At 40.7% G+C, this 14,761-nt stretch overlaps 1 protein-coding gene across 1 annotated transcript in view; it reads left to right on the top strand.

Moving 5' to 3' along the window:
• Positions 1–3,510: 3,510 nt before the first annotated feature.
• The window catches only part of FBN2 (fibrillin 2), a gene marked incomplete at both ends in the record, with an annotated part of 117,122 nt that continues 105,871 nt past the window's right edge, over positions 3,511–14,761 (top strand). Inside the window, 5 exons of the mRNA XM_082301927.1 lie at positions 3,511–3,746; positions 4,550–4,632; positions 7,953–8,051; positions 8,563–8,658; positions 11,036–11,131. Of these exons, the coding sequence (XP_082158053.1) occupies positions 3,511–3,746; positions 4,550–4,632; positions 7,953–8,051; positions 8,563–8,658; positions 11,036–11,131 (610 nt within the window). The remainder of the gene's footprint in view (positions 3,747–4,549; positions 4,633–7,952; positions 8,052–8,562; positions 8,659–11,035; positions 11,132–14,761) is intronic.

Raw genomic sequence — 14,761 nt, 5'->3', positions numbered from 1 at the left:
TGTTTGGGAAGAAAATGTAATCACTTGGGAAAAGTGTGGATTAAAAAATAATCTGCATTATGAGTTTTCTCTGGAAACATTTTCTTTATGCAGATGTACACTTGCATGTTTCCTGAAAATCCACTGTATATAACGTTTTGAGCAATTTTTATTGGAATTGGTCAGACTTGAAGTGGCAGTTCAGCTAGAGCAAAAGAGACATCACTCATCCTTCCGTATCATCTACGTGATGTCAATATATCATGGCATCCTCTGTGAAAGAAGCTTTTCTATTTTATAAGAGGCAGGAAATAGGACAGGGCAGAATCTCTGCGGTCAACAGATAAAAAGGCTTTTCAAGAGCTGGAAGTCATAACCTACAGTATCTTTCCTGAAGAAATCTAGTTTCGTCCCACAAGTACTTAAAGTCTTAGGTTCTACTTTTTCTAATGCAGAGCTGTGTTCCTGTCTTACCAAAGAAACTCTTAGTTGTAGTATTAATTTCATTTATCATGTTGCCCTTTTTCTATTAATTTCCTTCCCTATTTTTAAGATCACTGCTGTTAGCTAAAGAACCCAAGCCCTTTGACAGGGATTTTCCCTCCTTTACCATAGCAGTGGCTTTTACGGGCAGCTATTCCAAATTGAACACATGCAGCTCTAACATGAATGATTAGAACATAATCATTATTTTAAATCATGTCTGGTCCTTTTTACCCATAAAAAGTATTTATGATCCCCATTCTAACAAAGACAGCTTTCCTGGTAAGCATTAATTTCTATTCATGTTTACAGCGACCAAATTTATCACAAGTAAGACATCTTGCCCAATCTCTCCCAGTGAATGTTTTATGGTTTTGTGTTCTAGTTCCTTTCAGAAATTTAGCAAGGTGGTCCCTAGTCCTCTTCGAGTTTGAGTGCAAGGAAGTCTCTTGAGTCTTACAAATCACTTTACAAATCACTGGTAGCTGCTGACTTTGCTTTCGTTACTGTGCTCAGTATTTCCAGTTTCAAATTATGTCTCTCTTGGCTTTAAACCATAACTTTCCCACTCCCTAATTTCTAGTCCACCCTTGCTGTGTAATTGCCAAACCTTTTGGGGGGGAGAGGGAGGTGCTGTTTTTTTGTTTCATTGTTTGTTTGTTTGTTTCCCCTTAAATATTTTCAAGTGTCTTTTTCCAGATGTGCTGTGTTTAACTTCTGGGAATTGCTTCTTTATCCCTGTGCTTGCTGATATCCAGGAGCCTGATCTTATCTCAAATCAGTTCTTTCCTTTTGATTCTTTGCATCCTATCTACTTATTTTTTGCATTTTCTGGAGATAGCTATTCACCCAAAGTGGCACGGAATCCTTCTCTTTCCCTGGCTCTCAGCTGCATTTCATTCATGACAGATTTAACCGCTTCTGTTTTGAAGAAATTCCAAACCTCACTTACAATCAGGAGGTTGCTGAGCTCTCCTACCCAGTTGTCTTCATAAATTAGTTCCTTCACAAAATGCTTTTCGTTCCTCATGGTCTTTAAAGACTGAGGTCCTCCCATGCAAAATTACTTTTGCTAACCTTACAAATTTAAACAAAATCACCTTTTGATCTGTCAGAACATAGGTCTGTAAATGGAGCCTCTGTTAAAGCCACTGGACCATCAAAGCAGGTCAGTAAGTTGAACAAGAGAGTGGCTTCATGACCTCTTGGCTAGTGGCTTTTATTTCAGAGATAACGAAACGTGGCTCCTGTTTCTCATCCCAGAGTTAGAAGTGACAGGTAATATGCGCATGGAGCTAAATGAAGCTGTTACATGTTCCAGTTTTGTTTTAAAAGACAAAAAAGAAGAAAGTTTCCTGGTTGCCACAGTATACCATGGGCTGCATTGGTGAGGTATTCACCCCTAGAGCTGTAGTTCAAAGGGATAAATCTTCTCAGATGACAAAACCAGATTGTGTCCTGTTATCGCAGTGACCAGCAGCCAGCACTCAGGGACTGTCAGCAGGGCCACATGTTTTTTTCCATTGCTTTTGTTTGCTTCTTACTGGTGGCTAAGTATTCGGCACATGTAGGTAAATGCATGCTCTTGGCCTTAAAAAGCAAGCAGCAAATTTCCTCAGCCGGGGTTTTGTTGAGATGGTTATGTAGGGAAAAACAGCAGGTGGACAACAAGTAAAACTTTCAGGTGTGAACATAAAAAAACTACTCCTGAAGGACAGTGCCACCTATACCACACGTCCCTGCTCTTGGTGCTTTTGATGGCAAAAGCACCAGCCCTCGAGGCTCAGCTGATACGAGCCGGGAAGGAGCTCTCGGGTCTCCCGACTCTGCCCGGCGTTCATGTGCCAGACTCCGCTGGCGGGGCAGGTGTGGGGGTCCGGCCCCCTCTCCTCGGGGCCACCTCCTCGGGACCAGCACCTTCGTTGGCAGCCCTGTGTGCTTTCTCAGGGAGGGCTTTTGCTGCCAAGCCTCTCCGCAGGGGCTTGTGTCCATCCCACGGCGCAGTTCCCAGAGACTGGGGACAAGCAGGGGAACCGAAGGAACGCGCAGAGCCCTGTAACGCTACGGAACAGCGAGGAGTCCCCAGGCAGGTGCAAAGGAGGAGCTTTATTTACAAAAAATCCGGCCTTTTTATGCCGTTAGTCGGTTGTTAGTTTACATAGTTTTAGGGCACAACAAACCAAATTTAACCAACCACCATACACCACGGCGCGGGCACAAGGCATTCACTCAGCATGTCTCAGTTCCTCTACTCTAGCTAAGTCTTTCATTCTCCCACAGTCCACTTCTACTTAGGCTAAGTAACAGGCCGGAGCCATGATTTTACCAGGCCTTTCCTGTACAAAAGCTTTACCTATCGGTCACAGAACCCCCTTTGGAACCAGCTCTACCTGAACCGGTCGCTCCCCGAGACCCCTCGCTCCCTGCAGCAGCCGCCCGTCCCCGCCCCCTCCCCCTCCCATCCCCATCCCTCCTCCCTCTCCCTCCTCTCCTATCCTGCCATCCCCTCTTCCCGGCCCCCGCCGCCTGTGAGCCCCCTTCCTCCCCCTCCCCATCCCCGCACCGGCCCGGAGGCACCGGCCCCTCCTCCGGCTCTCTCCGCTCCGCCAGCCCGCTGTAAATCCGCCCCTGGCGCTGGGCAGGGGCTTTTTGCTCCCTTTTCGCTCTGTGCCGGCACGTTTATTTAGGCGCGGTTAATTATCGTCTGGCTCTTATTTTTTGCAGGGGAAATTCAGCGTGGTTCTCTTGGATTTCCTGTTGCGGCGGCGGGGAGGAAAATCCCAAACTCCTCGTTTTTTTTTTTCCCTCCGTTCCCCCCCTCTCCGCTCAGGGGCGTGTGCTGCGGGTGTGAGCAACGTGGAGCCCGGTCCCCGCTGGCACCGCCGTGTGCGCGGCGGCGGCCGGGCAGGCTGGGAAGGACACACGGCGGAGTTTCCGCGGCTGAAGCCTCTCCGCGCCCAGGAGCCGAGCGGTGCCCGCTGACGGCGGTGCGGGACCGGCGCACCCCTTCGCGGCTGCCCGCCCGCTTCCCGCCGGGATAGCCGCAGGATGGGCAGGCGGCGGCGGCTCCGGGCGCAGCGCTGCTGCTTCTTGCTGTGGCTGGGCTGCCTGGCGCTGTGGGCGCAGGGAGCGGCCAGGCGACAGCAGCAGCAGCAGCATCCGCCGGCGCTCCGCGCTGCGGGAGGAGCTGGCGGCTCCTTCGCCGACGCCGCGCACCGGGAGGACGGGGCCGGGAGCGCCGCCGGCCGGGTCCGCCGGCGAGGACAGCAGGACGCGCTCCGAGGGTAGGGACAAGGCTGATACCCCTTCCCCGCCGCCTGTGCGCTCCCCCGGGCATCTCCCCAGCCGCAGCCCCTTGCCGGTGGTCTTCGTGTGTGCCCCCGGAGCCGCTCCCCTTCCCGCCCCTTTGTGCGGCTGAGGACTTACGGTTCGCTGAGCTGGGAGTTTGGTCCTTGCCTGTGGAATCTGGTCTCCTAATTAGTGCGATTTAATTAAAAGCAGGATTTGTGTGGGGCTATGTTACAGCTAACGAATTGACCCCATTGGGCTCCTTGATCCAACACGTTCCAATACTGAGATACTTTGACACTCACTTTTTTTTGGCTTCTGCAAAGAAATGGTGCAAAGTCTGTTTGGTTTTCTTCTTCTGATGTTTTGGGGACTTCTTGCTTTTTTGAGGTTATGTGTCTTTATGAGCAGCGATCTCTTCTGTCCTGTGTGAGATGACAGCATGGAGCCCGTTTTTATAGCAAGGCTTCTCAGACTTTGTATGAATGCAGAATCAAACTCATCCCTTCCATATCCTCAGTTGTTGCAACAAGGATGAATAGTGGCCCGGTCTTGCATCATTTATCTCTCCTCTTCATACTAATCAGTTGAACTAACCCTAAATAAAATGCCTTGGAGGAAGATTTTGTTCCTTTGGGGAGGATTTCTTTTTTTTTTGTAGACAACTTTGCTATGCTCTTTTCTGTTGTTTGTTTTATGCAGCTAGATTCTTCCTGTACCTTTGTATGTAAAACATTAAATTATCTTTAGAGTGGTTCATATTTTCCCATACACATTTACTGCTTTGTCTGTGTCGCAGGCCAAATGTGTGTGGCTCTAGATTTCGTTCCTACTGTTGCCCTGGATGGAAGACACTTCCTGGAGGAAATCAGTGCATTGTTCGTAAGTGTGACTCCAAGCTTCTACTGCTCAAGGGGTAACAATAAAAGTAAATATTTTTCTACGAGTCACTGATCCATTCAGTATGAGAAAAGCTAATTCAGTTCTGTGTTTCACCTTACTTTTAAAAATAAGAAAAGGAAAAAAAACCAAAATGGATTTACATGTCCACATTCCTTGTAACTGAAGGGCTGCCCAATGACCTTGGTGTGTTTATAAGAGACATGTCACCACCTAGTTTTTTGAGAAAACTGACAACAACGAAGGAAAAAGGAAAAGAACTTTGTCAAATCAAATACTCAACTCTAGTAACAGGGGAAAAAAAAGCCAAAGGTCTTGATATAAGCAAATCAGATCTTGTTCTCTGAAACTTGGAATTACAATCAAACAGAAAGCTTCTTTACATCTCTCTTCTCTGTCATTTTTAGTTGTGTATTAATAGCTGTCAGGCATGTAGACGTGGCTACTGTCTGGTCATGGTAGGTACTGTGCTGACAAATGTGACTTTTGGCATACATGGCATGGCAAAAAAAGAAAAAAAGCTGTGTGTGTGGGGAATATGCTCACTGGGGGTGATGTCTTAGGGGATGTCTACAATGAAATAGAAAATTAAGTTTAATTTTCTTTCTCATAGATTAAAGCTGATAGTAGACACATGCTTCCTTCAGACCTTAAATTTTTAGTTTGTTTCCACTCATTCTGCCCTGTCACTGTCTGTTTTGTTAATAAGTATGCTCAACTTCAGAATTCAGGTTCAAGAGCATACTGCTCTTTATGTAAGCAGTGGAGGTTTTTGTGATACTCCATTTGATAAACTGCCGACATGCAGGACGAAATTAGGGAAGGAAAGGGTGATAAGCCAAGGTCTTCCAAACTTTTGACCTTTGGTGGCTTTGTTTTTTAGGCTTCCACACCTCTCTCACCTGTTCACATCTATTGGTTTTACATGAGTAAACTTGTCTTGCTAATATTGGGGATAACTGTGCCATGTATCACTTACTTTCACCTGAAGTTGGCCCAGAATTTCCCAGCAAAGGATAACAGTGTCATTCAGAGGAAGATACTTTTATCAATGTCCCTGTGGAATAAAAGGATTTAATCAAAATGTTCTGTTCACATTCATAAACTCTTTCAGTAGTGTCTTACTTAATGTAAAGTAGAGTTTTTAAGAAGGATTTAGGCTGCCTATTGCACTGTTGATAGGCTTTTCAGATTCAGCCATGTGTCTGGCTCAAATGTTGTTGGGGGCTTTCAGCAATCCTTACAAGATATCATTAAATTGTGACTCTCAGTGCCTCTTAAACACCTTGGTCTCAGGTCTGTCCACAGCCAGAATAATCTTTGATGTATTTATTTATGTGCACAAAGGACACTTTTTAGCTCCTGCTTACTTATTGGAGTCTAATTGCAGCTTTCTAGGATGTTTAGAGGGTGAATAATTTTGGCAGACCATCTATAATATTGTCTGTGACACTTTTCTGTTGCTTTCTTTTTGGTGAATGTTTAAGTGTATACATTTCTGTGGTCACATTTAATGCCTGTTGAGATGATGTTCCCTTTAGCTAGAGTTCTTCATCTAGACAAAACCTCCTGCACAGGATGCTGGACAAGCTATCAGGTTTCTTATTGGAGATGTGCTGATTATAATTGATGCATATTGCAACTGGTGTTTTTAAATTATTAATTTATGAGGAGAAATCTATGAGCCAGTGGTAGATCAACAAGAAACCATTCTGACCTGACAGTGTTTCTAGTTGATGATGTGATGGTGGTTGTTGGTGGTCTGTGGCACATTTATGATTGAAAGTGAACTTTTATCTAAAAACCACAGGTCTGCTTAGGTTTACTCTTTTGCTGTATAGAACAAACTGTTCTGATGAAAGCATATTTAGAATATGCCTGAAAGTCTACGGCTTTCAATTGGTAAAAAAATTACTCCTGAACAGATAATAAAGTAACAAAATGAGCTAAATAGAAACCTTGCTTTATCAGGAGATTAACCTGTGGTGTATAAAGATGGATGGAACAGGAATATATGAAAACAGCCCTGTTTCCTGTGCTTGTCAAGTGCTCTAAATCCAAGTCCTATTTCTCACTTTTACTTCTGCTCATGGAAAAGTATTTCAAGTCAGTCCATGGTGTGTCTCTACTTCCAATAGCAAAATCCCACAAACTCTTTCACTTCTTCTGCCTTCACATTTGAGGCAAAGTTGTAGTGGAATTTAATGATAAATGTAGATGATGCTACATCTACATTTGAGTTGTGTTGGCAAGAGTTGTACTGAAGGTATTTGTTCCATTGTAGTCCTTCAGTGGAGAGGTAGTGCCAGATTATTTGGTTCTCACAAAACTCTAGGCTTATTTACAAAGAAATTGTGATTCTTGGGGAGGTTTTTTTTGTTTGTTTTGGGTTTTTTTTGCTGTACAAGTGGTTTGTTGCACAATATGTGTCTTTTTGAAGTTCTCCTGCATTGTGCTATAGTGGCTCTTACTCCTTCAGGCTGTCTTTTGATTAATTTGCTGGTTGAGCAGATTAATTTGATGTATTAATTTGGATCTGCTTTAGAATCTGTCTTTAGCCTTTTAGCTCTTTTTTTGTGGTTCTGTCACTCCTTTTTGCAATGGAGCTGTGCTGGATGGTGAGTGAGAAGGAAAGGAAGGACTTCGGGACATCAGGGGGATGGCACAACATCAGGCACATGACACACACATATGGGGTAGACAGGCTTTCCTGGGGTTTTTATGGTTAGTTTCTAAATAAAAGTGTGGGACTACCTGTGTACAGAAAACTATGATTAGGGAAACAACACAAAATCTGCGAGGTCCAGCATTTGGACATTGACTTCACACAAAACTTCATTGGGTAAAGAGTGGATAATGTTAGGGGGAAAAAAAAAAGACCCTAAAATGCCTTTAAAATGGTGATTTTAAGAGTGAAGCCCATAGCATAAATTGGCATTGTTTATATTCCTTCAAATCTTGGACTGTTGGTAATGTTTTCCACAAGCCTTGTGGTCTAAAAGACCTATTTTTAATAATTTTACATTGCTTGCATAATTTGCTGGTATTTCTAATTAGGGAATGAGTTGATTACCTGGTTCTAGTGGTCAGATCAGTGTTTGAGTATGTGCTTGATTTGATTCTGACTGTCTTCAGATTTGTCAAGAGATACTGATCATGCCAAAATTCAGTTTGCCTTATTTAACTTAAAATTACCTTTGCACATATAATAGCTGTCCCAATGAAGTGAGTTTTCAAGTGTTGCAGTTTAAGATTCAGGTTGCTGTTAATCCCTGTCACTGTCTTTCTGTGTTGCTCCTCAGCAATTTGCAGAAATAGCTGTGGTGATGGATTTTGTTCCCGTCCTAACATGTGCACTTGTGCCAGTGGGCAGATATCACCTACATGTGGATCAAAACCTGGTAAGGACTTACTATGTTTTCATTGGAGATTTCATTTAAAGTCATTCTCTTTAAGTTTCAGTGGAAAAAATGCCAACTTCTTTAAAAATAACTTGTCATTACTGCATACATAAATGTAAATTATGCTTAAGTAAAATATCTCAAGTTCTTGATCAAATTTGTTATATCACATGTGCCTGTTTATTCTGTGTGGCAAATTTAAATAAAATGTGCTTAAAGAGAAAAGAAGTTTACAAATGAATGTGTGTGGTATTTACATTTTCATTGAGTCCAATTTGGTAAGAAATTAAGATTGTACCATCTCCAATGTAATGAAAAGTTCTGAGTTGCTACATAGCAGTCATGGAAAGCTCGAGAAAACACCTCCATGAGTCTACAGTTAAAATATATAGCCTATATGGTACAAAGCTCATAATTCAGATCCCATTTCAAAGACCGTAAAAACTCATTCTTTTGTGCCTGTTTGCTGCCCATTGTGTTTTTTTGGCTGATTTTGGGTGTCTCTCTGCAGCACAGCAGTGCAGTATCAGCTGCAGGAATGGCGGGACGTGCGTGGACGAGCAGTGCCAGTGCCAGAAGGGCTTCTCTGGGGCCCACTGTGAGCAGCGTAAGTCACTGCTCTGTCCCTTTTCAAAGCAAAGCCACGGGAGTTCTGCCAGCTGGACCTCTTCCTTTAGTTAGAGGAGGAAGGTGAAGCAGCCAGTTTTCTGAAATGCAGTGAAACACCTGAAAGAAATGCTGAGTTTGGCGTATGGCGTTTAGCTGGCAGTCGGTTTGTGCACCAAGTGCATTTGTATTCTCTAAAACTCAAATTACAGATCGGATTCACCAAGCAGTTTTGGAAAACCCTTGGGGAGCAACATCACTATGCATCCCACATCTACCAGATGTTCACTAATTTTCATTCTCTTTAACAAAGTTTTCTCTACCTCAGAACAAGAGTCTCACTGCTGGGTTGAAGCACGTTTTTCTGTTTTCTAGTTGTCTAAGGAAAAAAGAATTAAATATGGTTCAAGCTATTGGATGCCTTCTTGGGTTGGCAGACAAGCTAGAAAGTCAATTATTTGCCTAGCTTTACCTGTAACAGCACAGTGTTTACAAGCTGTAGCAATTTAGCAAACAGTAAAAGTCCCTAAAGGCTGCAGGGATGAAGAAAGACTCAAAGCGTACTCTGAGGCCAGCTGACTACTAATTAGCAGAGAAATTAATTGCATAAAGTAGTCTGAAAGAACTAGAGACAAACAGAGGGCAGCTATGCAAAGACCAGACAGACTGAATATTGTGGAAGATAATTTTTTTTGCCTTAGTAATTTTTGTAAATGCTGAAAAACAGTCTTGTTCTTGCTTTAACTGGATAAAACTCTCTAAAATTTTAGCAAATAGTTGTAATCGTAAACTGTGACCCTAATCAATGAAATTTACTATTAAGAGTTGCTGGTCCCTTCTTGCTTTTGTTAAAGTATTGGGTCAACACCTGAATGCTCGGAGATGAGGCAAATTTCCAGTGAACAGGTGAAAAGATGATTGCATTTTCAAATGGTGACCCTGAAGCAATCCAGAAAAATCTGAACAAACTCTGGAGATTGGTTTCAGTGTACAGGAGAGTTACAATTTCAAGCAAGATTGAATATCTGTCTTCTAGAGAGTTGTAACAATGTAAATATGTTTTTATTTCTATTTAGAAAAATTTAATTGTATTTAATTAAATTAATTGTCTTGCTGAAGTGTTATTGTCCATTAATTCAGTGATGTAACACATGCAGCAAAATATCTTCATTTTACGTGTGCATTCTCAGTAAAAGGTAATTCTGTTTGCTGGTTCTTGGTAAGAAGTAAGGCTTTATCACATTTCCACAAAGCAATTTATTTTATGCTCCCCAGTATGATACAGGAGGCATGTGTACCTTTTTCCAGTTTGAAATGATTACCTTCTCTAGGTTTCTGAGGTTCTTTTGCTAATGTTCTTTTGGATATTTAAATGTGTTACAAATGCCACATTCAAACTGAGGAGACATGTAGGAAGGCAGCCTAAGGACTTCTAGACCAAAAAATTTAAAGTTTTAGAGGTTTTGTGACTGTGCTGTAAGCTGTAATGCTTTGATTTGGAACATGGACTAATTTTGGACAATTTTGAAGCAATGAGCTTGAAAATAGATAAAATTAGTTAGTTAAGGCACTCTTTTAATGGTGTTTTGCAGCCTCTCTGAAGAACTGTCTTCCTTTTGCAATGAGACAATTCAGTGGTTTGGCAGAAAGCTTTGTTCTTGATTCAGACCATTGGTAAAGAGTATGAGTGGGTGCTCTGAAGTCCCATGACAATGAAGTATCTTCTTCATATAAATATACTGTGGATTTACAGCCCTTTCATCCCCCAGCTTCCTCCCTCCCCACAAAAATTTTAATTTTTGTTGGAATCTTTAAAGAAACATCGTTTTTCCAAGTACTTGAAAGATGAGTTAAGTGGGTAATTATTTTCCCTTGCCTCTAAACATCACTCCTTCTTCCAGCAGTACCAACTCTGAGAGATGATTATCTGTCTCTTGGGCCCCTTTCTCTTCCTGAAAGGTTTGTTGCTCTTGTGACTGAATGACACAACTTAATATGCCCAAAACCCCTGTGAAAATAGTTGAGGTTTGATAGATAGCTAACTTCAGTGAGGGATATAAGTTCTTATGATTAGTGACTAAAGCTGCACAGCGGATTAAAATATACTGAGGTTAAACATCTGCTATTAATCTGTGCTGAATCTGTGCTAAGCAGCTGTTTGCAGTTAGCATCAGCAGGTACTAATGGAATTTGATTTGCACAGCCCTTCCCGATGGAGATGGTAGGAGAGAGATCAGCTTCATCTTCAGGCCTAGAAAGGCTTAGAGCAGTGGGAGAAAACCAAATATTTTTTAAATGCTGCATATATTAATCTTGGAAATATCATCACCATGACATTTTAAAACTTTTTGTCTGTTTGTTTGTTTTGTTGATTGAAGCTCTCTGTGAAAGTGGCTGTCAGAATGGAGGACGGTGTGTTGGACCCAATCGCTGTGCTTGTGTCTACGGGTTCACTGGCCCTCAGTGCCAAAGAGGTAAAAGAAATTTAAGTAGGGAAGCTGTGAGTAGTTGTATACAAAAAATGCTGTGTGTACATGTTTTATGCTGTGTAGACTTTTGGCTGAGCCAGTAAACTTTCAGTAAGCCAATTTTTTTTTTGTAATTTTAGAAAGTGTCTTCCTTTTTTTTTGTTTGGCAGATGCATTAAAAATTGACAAGTGCGAAGCCTAATTGGTAGGAATTTCAGCTAATTTAGGTTGCATATTTTGTTCATATGATAGTTAAAAGATTAGCTGTCTTTTGCTTTCAACTCCGTGAAATAACAATCCAGCAAAATTACTGGTGGTGTTAGGATTGTGTAAGTCTAGACAACTGAAGGATTTTTTTTCTGTATAACACCTCTTTCATGAGAGGATCTTGGGAAGTAATTTGCTCTGGTTAGTTAGGAGCAAGTCAGAGAAGGACTGAAAAAATAACCAATTACTATAGTACAGGAATCAGTTCCTAAGCCCATTCTTATTCCAGAATGCATCTTAGAGATGGCTTAACTTAGAAATCTGCTGAACAGATGGTTATAAACAGCAGTAAAGTCCCCTTGAAACCTTAAAAAAACTCCTTAAGGCTGGATGAACTCAGGTTCCTCCACAAAGAGCAAGTTTTCTCTGTCCCTGGCATATTTGGTGGCTCTCCCATGGACTTTGTCCAGTGTGTCCATCATTTTCATGTGTTGGGAGTCCAGGACTGGACACAATACTCTGATGCAGTACCTGAAGTGCCAAAGGGAGGTTCAGGACCACATCCCTGTGGTCAATGCTGCACTCACCCTGAGACAGCCCACACACCACCTTGTCATTCCTGTGCTTAGAAATGACTGCCAAAGGGAATCCTGTGGAACTCTCTTTTTTGAATTCAGCTGTAAAATGCTCAGAGCTTTGTATAAATTGGGGCAATATCTTGCACCTTTTTCTATGTTTTTTAATTTTTTTTTTTTTTACATTTGTTAACTGTGAAATGGAAATAATTTTCACAGAGGTAAAGGAAATAAAAACCCAAACACTGAAAAAGCAGGAGTTTCTATTTGCTATTCCAGGCTATTTTATATACCCACTAGGTATCACAAGCATGAGAGGAATATAAAGGATCAGTTTGTTTGTCTCTATCTGGTTGTTGTTTTCATTCTTAAAACCTGATTTACAGTTTTCTGTTTACCCCATTCTCTGTAGTTGCTCCTTATGAAGCAAGCACAAGGACTCAAATCCTATATAGTTTGGTTAGTGGAGAAATATGAAGAAAATATTTTAATACTTACAGCCATTTTATATCCATTCAGAGATAAGCCTATTCAGAATGTATACCTGTCTAAAATCAGAGACTACCAAGTCTCTCTGTTTAGAACAGATTTTCAAGGGATTGGACAATGTTAGGTTAATTTATAGTTTGAGACTCACTTCTGATGGATCTTATTCACAAATTCTGCAATCTGGGCTATGTGTCCAAGATGGATTATAGTTACAGCTGAACCATGGCATGATAGAATTGCAATAATCAAAATTATTTCTTTTTTTTTTTTTTTTTTTAATTTAGTTGATTGCATTCAGACTTGCTTTTTATTTCTTGTCAGACAACTTGGTAAGCTTGCTTTTTGTCCCAGATAAAATAAATCATTCCTAGTTAAGATTTGCTTCTGTTTTCTGACTAGATTCAGGGCTGTTGAATCTTGCTAATGCATATGACAGACTCCAGCTGTGATGATGGCTCAGAGTTTTTAGTAATGATTTTTATACCTTAGATAGTTTGACCTTCAAAGTTTAAAAGATTCTAGCACATGTGGGTGTTGCAGCTTAACTTTTATGATGATAAAAGGGTTTTGGTTTGCTTTCTTACCATTCATTGTGAAGTTTTTAGCTGCAGAACTAAAGCCCTGTACAGGAATTTAACCATCAGTGTTTTGACATCCATATTTCCCAGCTGCCCTTGAAAGTCTTAGATTTTCAGTTTTTTGTAGAGTGCTCTTGTTCTGCAAGACTTTATCTGTGTTAAGTGGGCATTTGAAAATTGAGTTATTTCAATTAAAGATTTACATTTTATTGCTTGAAATTGGATGTAGCAAGCCAAATTTGCTTCTGTCACTGTTAATAAAATACAGCCTATATCTAGCATACATAATTGTGTATATAATAACTATTTAATATATTTAATGCAATATATTATGCTTTTACAACTTTGACAAAAGTTGTCAAAGTACAATTTTGCCTGATCTTGGTGTTGCATAGACTTTCTCATCTTCAAATAAAGAAGTTACTAATTTATTTTACTGTTATTCAGTCAAAGAAAGATGACTCCTATAGTATATCTTCATAAGGACTATAAAAAGTATCTAAGAGCTAATTTTGTTTATGCTTTACATGAGGTGGAGTACATGAAAATACTGTAAGAGCTGCCTTAAATGTCTTATTTAGTTTGATAGTAATTTGTAGTTTATGCTCCTAATGTGATAGTTTATACTTTCCAATAAATAGCAGGGTTGCAGTGATGTCTTCATCTATTGGTTACCATAGTTGCCTGTAATATTTTACAGCAAGAAGTGTCTCAGTTGTTTAATTTTAAACTGAATTTAGCAGCAGTTCATAACTATTTAAGTAAAACTGTATAATTTAAGGATATGGGAACTTCCCTTGCAAATTACATCAAAGTTATAAGAGATGTTGTTTTGTTATTTTTTTTACGTCATTGTGTTTTAAATGCACACTTTTTATTGTTCTGTGATTTAAGTTCTTTAAAATTAGGTATTTTCTTCCTAATATAGAACATCTGTAGCTTTCCTTCAGCTTGGCCTCCCAGCCCAAGCTGTATGATAAAATGTGGCTGGTTTTTCAGCTATCTGGGCTCTGAGTAGACTAATTTCCGGGCTGGAGACAGGAGGCTGAGCAGTAAATAATGACTGGCATGATTAGAGTATTTAACTTGAGGCTTTCTGTTGGGCTAAAAAGAGAGCAACACCTGTTTGGGAGCTCCTGCTTTTTCTGATATGTACACTGACTTCCTACACTTCCTGTCAAACCTGGTCTTTGGTCAGCTGCTTGTCTTTGATTTGTAAGCACACAAGATCCAAGCTTTTTGTGTGGTGTTTTTAAGGGAGGGGAAAAAAAAAAGGTTGAAATTTCTGCAGTTAAGTTTTCCCAGTGAAAAGACTAGAAAAAAGAAAAAGCAACAGAATAAGAGGCCTCATTCTTAGTTGTACACATAAGAACAACTTTTTTTTCTAGCATGACCAATTCCTCTGGTTTCTCAACACTCTGAATGATACTTGTATTAGTGCTCATGGCCTGTGTATTTTTTAAAATTAATAATCTTTAGAGATATGAAGCTGTGGAAATGCAGGGATGTTTTCTTCCTTCTTTATCACGGGTTAAAGGGAGGAGGAAGTGGGAAAGGCAAATCCTGTCACTGATCTAAGTTTGCGTTCATCCCATATAAAGGGAGAAAGAAGAGTTCTTACCCTGTAGTTAAGTGGCTCATAATGGAAGCAAAAGGGTTTGGAATGAGTAGAAATTTGTAGCTTGGGAAGAGCATCCTTTTGAAGAGGGAAGAGGATTTCAGGTAAAGCTATCAAGCTTTGACAGGTAAGAAACAGGGAAAAATAAGGAAATACAGTATTTGAATAG

This window comes from Coloeus monedula (genome assembly GCF_965178545.1).
Source record: "Coloeus monedula genome assembly, chromosome: Z".
NCBI lineage: Eukaryota > Metazoa > Chordata > Aves > Passeriformes > Corvidae > Coloeus > Coloeus monedula.
The sequence above is the reverse complement of the archived record's forward strand: the minus strand, read 5'-3'. Positions and strand labels throughout refer to the sequence as shown.